The following is a 5,615-nucleotide window of genomic DNA, read 5'->3' on the forward strand; positions in this document are numbered from 1 at the left end:
AGATTAAAAAGAGAAATCACATTGTTATAGATGATCCTTACATGATCTTAGTGAACAGTATGATTTCTTTTTTTAATCTGTGGATCAACTTTGTAACTAGTTTTTCTTCGTCATACTAACTCTAAATCTGATGATTTTTTTTCCTAAAATTTTCTAAAATCATTCTCTATCAATGTATTTTGTTGGTTTTGTCAATATATACATATGAAAAGTTTGAGCAATTTAAATTTTGAATTTCAAAAAAATGCAAATTCAGACAATATTTTGGTTCCCCAAATGATTTCAGCTGAAAAAGTGATAAATACCAAAGTTGAATAACTCATCAATATCTACAACTTTTGTATTGGTCATTTCTTCATATGACAAAGTGGTAACGACATTGTTCACAAATATGACACATCTCTCGTAAGGTTTTATAAACTATATGAGACATGTGTAAATTTGTGAACAATATGTGCTAAGAATTTGTCAAATGAAGAAATGACCAAAATAAAAGTTGTAGATATTCATGAGTTGAACAACTTTGGTATTCATCGCTTTTTATGTTGAAATCAATTTGGGTCTCAAATTTTGGTTCGAACTTGTCATTTTTTAAAATTTCAAATTTGAAAGGTTCAAATTTTCTTAAATGACAAGATGACTAAAATAAAAGTTGTAGATATTAATGATTTGAACAACTTTAGTATTCATCACTTTTTATGATGAAATCATTTTGGGTCTCAAATTTTGGTTTGAACTTGTTATTTTTTAAAATTTCAAATTTGAAAGGTTCAAATTTTGTCAAATGACAAGATGACTAAAATAAAAGTTGTAGATCTTCGTGACCTCTACAACTTTGATGTTTATCAAATTTTCATTTGAGATCATTTGGTGTCTCAAAATTATTTTAGTAGTTTTGATTTTAAGGGAATGCCACATAAAGAAACAAAAGAACTCCTTTTATCTTCATTGTTAGAGATTTTCTGGACCCTTTAAGTTGAACTCTTCAACACGCTGCTTGTGCATTGTTGTGTCGCAAAGCTATTCTATAGTTATGAGGTTGGTACATGTTTAAAAAACAAATTATACATTTAAAAAACAAATCCTAAACGTAGAGGTCACGGACCGAAAAATATACAACGTAGCTTACCAAGGACTAAGTCCGCGGCGCCACGAGCATCCCACCCCCTCCCCCCAATGACTCTCTCATCCCCAGTCACTCTCTCGTCTCCTCCGTCTATCTCCTCGTCTTCCCCATCTCTCTCGCCGCCGCCGCCTTCCTCGCTTGGCCCTCGGGCTCGACAAGCGCGCCACCAAGAACACGCGCCGCCTCCTCTCTCTCTCTCTCAGATCGGACCCGTCGAATCCTCCCCAAACCCTATGCGCAGCCGCAACGAACTCCGACGCGCCCCTAGCTCCAGCCCTCTTCGACGCCCGCACCACCGCCGGCCGCGCGTCTCGCTGCGGGGGGCCCTCCGCCAGGCGTGACGCCTCGACTTCGCCCCGTCCCCGACAGGCCAGCACGGGAACCCCGCCACGACCAAACCCTAGCGAGCGCCCGTCCCCGTCCTCGTCGGCGCCGCCCCTCTCCTCGCCGTTTATTCGGGCTCCCGCCTCTTGTTACAAGTGGGTCCAGACGTCCAGTTGCAGGCCACGAGCTGCTGTCGTCGTCGGTGACACCTATCGCAGCTTCCAGGTCGCCGCCAGTGGGCATTCTCCCACGGTGAGCGCCGCTCCTCCCCTTCTTATTAGCGATCTTCGCGATTTTTACCCTTCGAATCTTACCAGCTGCTCACGCGGTGGGGGCAGTGAGGCGGCAGGGCGTGAGGTCCAGGATGATGAGCAGCGGCGGCGGCGCAGGAGGCCCTGGCGGGGGCATGGGTCCGGGAGTGGGTGGAGGGGGGGACGGACGGCACGACGACGAGGCTGCGCTCACCGAGTTCCTCTCAACCCTCATGGACTACACCCCCACGGTACGGTGCCGCCACTTCCCTCTTGCCTTCTCTACTTTTCTATCAGCGGTTTAGCCCTGATGCTTAGTTCGGTGGTGCGGAAGATTCCCGACGAGCTGGTGGAGCACTACCTCGGCCGCAGTGGGTTCCAGTGCCCCGACCTTCGCCTGTGAGTGCTCGTCCTCTTTCCAATCTCTCTTCCTGATGGATAGTAGTAAGCTGAGATCTGATCAGTGCCATGGATTAAAACTTAAAAACACAAATTGCTTGATTTCTTGCACACATAATCTGATTTCGTGTTTTACAGAACGAGACTAGTTGCTGTTGCCACCCAGAAGTTCCTATCAGACATTGCTAGCGATTCTCTTCAGTGAGTAAATTCATAGTCTCGTTATTACAAAGTAAAATGATTCCCTTCTTAATTTCATTGATAGCATATTCAAGAATTAAACATTATCATTCTTTTCTTCCATATGAATGCAAATCTTCTGTGCAATACGCAATTCCATATTTTTGTTTGGTTCGGCAAGTTTATTAGGCTTCAATCAAAATCCCTCCCTAATTGCATGTACTTGTGAAATTATTCGTCGAACACATGTTTTTTTAAGGTGTCGCTTAGGCGATAAGGCTTGCTGGAAATCTAGGCGTCCCTGTCGCCATGATCAAATAGAGAGGGAGGGAAGGAGAACCGAAGAAGAGTGGGAGGGGAGGGGAGGGGAGGGGGCCATCAAGGCCAAGAACCCGAGCTGCTGCCATCCCTGCTGGCTCTGGTGGGAAAATGACGTATCCTGACTGGCTCCGGTGGGAAAACTGGAAGCCAACCAAGCAGGCCCATTATTTACTTTTCAAAAAATATGAAAACATATCCCTGTACTGAGATTTGGAAAAATGACGTATCTGTGTATCTGTAATTCTGTATCCATGGTACATAGACTGAGGGAAGGAGCACTGACACGAGGGACAGATGTAGGTCTCACCTTACTGCCTTAAGAACCACGTATCCACAGTCAATGTAATAATATCGGAATGATGACAAACGTTTTCCTATTGTTACAACATTTCATGTTTCTACTGTTCCATTCAGAATATGTTATGATCCTAGTTATCACTTACTTGCATTTATGCCGGTTGTAACTCAATCACCTTCCCACTTGCTGAAACATTGTTCGCTCTCTGCTGCTCTCGCAAAGTTTACCATGCCACCATAGTGATGGATTAGTCAGGTGGATATTTCTTGGTAGAAAAGAATATACCCCGTCAGGTGGATAGCTCAATGAATTCCAGGCTTGTGTTCATGAAGGCTACCATGCTTTCTATCTAGCATGTTTCTAGCGATGCTGAGATTCTTATTCTTATTGCTTTCCAGGTCTGATGTTTTAGTGCTCCTCTACAGCCTACTGAAATCTCAGGAGTCAAGAGAGTTGTTCAGGAGAAGATGCCTGAAGGCATAAATGAAAGCGGCCTTACCTTGACTGGGTTCCTTTTTCTGCATGCCCTAAATATTGAAAAAGGTCGTTTGGAAGCTACATGGACTGTATTGAGGAAATTGGTTATGACAATGACATCAAGCTTAGGGATGATCTCATTGCAATGCCAATTAAAAGAGCTCCTGATCAAGTATGTTTGCAGCTCACTTAGGTACCTTGCTTTTTAATAATTTTGTTGTTGTTGTTGATTGTCAGATCTCTTTTAGAACTGTGTCTATCTTCTTACCAGCGACATATGCCTTCAGATGGTTGTGTAGTTACTACTGCACTTGCTTGGCCTGGTGCAGCATGAATAAAATTCCGAAAAATTATACTGCACTTGGTCTACTGTGAGCTCTTTGATTCACCTTGGCAAACTAATATACATCCCATAGGTAAAATGCAATGCATTTTCATCTTAACCGTGCAACAGTTTCTGTCGTATCTTTTTCTGTCATCTTAACTATGCATGTTAACAACCAGACCACGGTGACGCTTAGGGTGGAGGAGGCTGCCGAGGCCACGCAAGAATGAGCCGGATCAGCTCCAGTCGAAGATCTCGGCCTTAGGTCAGTGCCAGCGGTTTGAATCCATAGGGCACTTCATTTGTACTTTTTCACTAGGGTGATTTGGCTTGGGCCGTTCGTGGCTAGGTTAATTTGTACTGTTTCACTAAACTGACAGGTCAATTTATATTGTTCCACTAAATTGACATTGCTTTGCCCTTCAGAACAACTATATGACACTGTCTACAAGCAGTTACTTTTCTACATTGCTTCAGATTGAACTGTGCTATCAATCAAGCTTTTAGTTGATGTAGCATCAGCCAAAGAAAGATGGTATATCGGTCATTTCATGCTCTAGCTGCAGACAAGATATTGGTAGAAAGGTGCTTTGCACACACCTCGCTGAACCTTTGCCACGGCGATCACTGCCACCAAGACATGCTTATTTAGGCCTCTGTATGTAGGGTAGATAAGACGATTGACAGAAAATATACTTATTGTAGTTCTAACTCTTTCAGTGTGTGCTGTGAAAGGTATCAATGTATTTCAAATGAGATTAGTGTTAATTAATATATCTAACTCCATGTATCGTTGATTTTTAGTGAATCTTAAACATACCACATTTATGCTTTGTTAGCGATGCATATATTATCTTTTGAATGTTTGATTTGTACTACCGAAAGTCGCCGTAGCGTTAGCATAGGTTTTTATTTTTTTAAATACATCTTGTGTGATATTTCCTCCTCAAATTAATGCAATAAGTATCAACTAATGATGGGTCATTGTTGTTTCAGTCAAATATGGAAGCTTTGAGGATAGAACCTGTTGCTGAAGGTGAGACGACAGTGTCCAGTGTGCAGGTTGTGTCCCAGGTGCTCTCCCAGAACAGCTCAAACCTTTTCCTAAAGAGTGTTGGCATCAAACCAGCGCCATCCTCCAAATCATCATCATAAAATGAAAGCGAGCTTCGGGAGCAACTAGCAGCTGAAGCTACGGCTGCTGTACAAGGTGAAATCGATGAACTCAGGAAGAGAAGTGAACAAGCTGATGAAAAGCTGGCGAGGACAAAAGGAGATGGAGGAGTACAAGAAGCTGACAGAGATAAACAAGGCAATGGAAGAGAACAATGCGCTGCTCAAGCGTATCTTGGCCATCAACAATGCTTCTTTGACATGAGCGCTGCTCGTAGCTGCTGGTTCATTAAGCAAGGGGTCTGTTGATGATTTTGTTTATGTAGTAACTTATGTTGCTGGTGGTTGGCAACTTTTTATTATTTCCTGTGATGTTAATGTGAACTGAGATGAAACTAGGAGTTCAAATGTGATGTCTATTGAGTTATGTGAACCGAGTTTAGAATTGTTGATTAAGTTGTTGGTCCTTGGAATACTGGATCTGTTAATTTATGGAAGCTTTTGGTCATTCCAGTATTATTTGCATTCTGTAATGAAATTAGCATGTGCACTTGATGAATTATCTGACCTTTCTGTGACGATTTGGTAATTGATTCTGTGACGAATTTCTATTTACTTCAGTGACGAAAATGAGAACCTATCACAGCAAGCCTTGTGGACCAATATAAAGTGGACACGTGGACCATCCACATCACTGGCCACATGGTCGGACACGTCACCTGCAATGTGGACGCGCCACGTGGACAAGACACGTCAGCTGCCAGCGTGGCAGACGTCGTCTGGCCGCCTAACAGACAACAA

General features: G+C 43.0%; 1 protein-coding gene across 8 annotated transcripts; it reads left to right on the plus strand.

Moving 5' to 3' along the window:
- Positions 1 to 1,168: 1,168 nt before the first annotated feature.
- LOC136484251 (transcription initiation factor TFIID subunit 10-like) lies at positions 1,169 to 5,352 on the plus strand. Of its 8 annotated transcripts, none has more exons than XM_066481472.1 (8): positions 1,169 to 1,702; positions 1,768 to 1,952; positions 2,036 to 2,100; positions 2,239 to 2,301; positions 3,298 to 3,569; positions 3,648 to 3,792; positions 3,881 to 3,966; positions 4,698 to 5,352. In XM_066481472.1, exons 2-5 carry the CDS (start codon positions 1,815 to 1,817, stop codon positions 3,380 to 3,382), a joined length of 351 nt encoding a protein of 116 aa, XP_066337569.1. In that variant the 5' UTR covers positions 1,169 to 1,702; positions 1,768 to 1,814; the 3' UTR covers positions 3,383 to 3,569; positions 3,648 to 3,792; positions 3,881 to 3,966; positions 4,698 to 5,352. The 8 variants fall into 8 exon arrangements, with proteins under 8 accessions (XP_066337569.1, XP_066337575.1, XP_066337572.1 ...); XM_066481478.1 differs by having other exon boundaries at positions 3,898 to 3,966; XM_066481475.1 differs by having other exon boundaries at positions 3,664 to 3,792.
- The last annotated feature ends 263 nt before the right edge of the window (positions 5,353 to 5,615 follow it).

The sequence above is a fragment of the Miscanthus floridulus genome, chromosome 9 (assembly GCF_019320115.1).
Source record: "Miscanthus floridulus cultivar M001 chromosome 9, ASM1932011v1, whole genome shotgun sequence".
In the NCBI taxonomy this organism is placed as follows: domain Eukaryota; kingdom Viridiplantae; phylum Streptophyta; class Magnoliopsida; order Poales; family Poaceae; genus Miscanthus; species Miscanthus floridulus.

Excerpts from the sequence above, each read along its gene's own strand:
- LOC136484251 (XM_066481472.1), top strand. The coding sequence starts at position 1,815 with ATGATGAGCAGCGGCGGCGGCGCAGGAGGCCCTGGCGGGGGCATGGGT. Across the intron at positions 1,953-2,035 it reads TCATGGACTACACCCCCACG|ATTCCCGACGAGCTGGTGGA; the intron begins GTACGGTGCCGC and ends GTGGTGCGGAAG. Across the intron at positions 2,302-3,297 it reads ATTGCTAGCGATTCTCTTCA|GTCTGATGTTTTAGTGCTCC; the intron begins GTGAGTAAATTC and ends ATTGCTTTCCAG.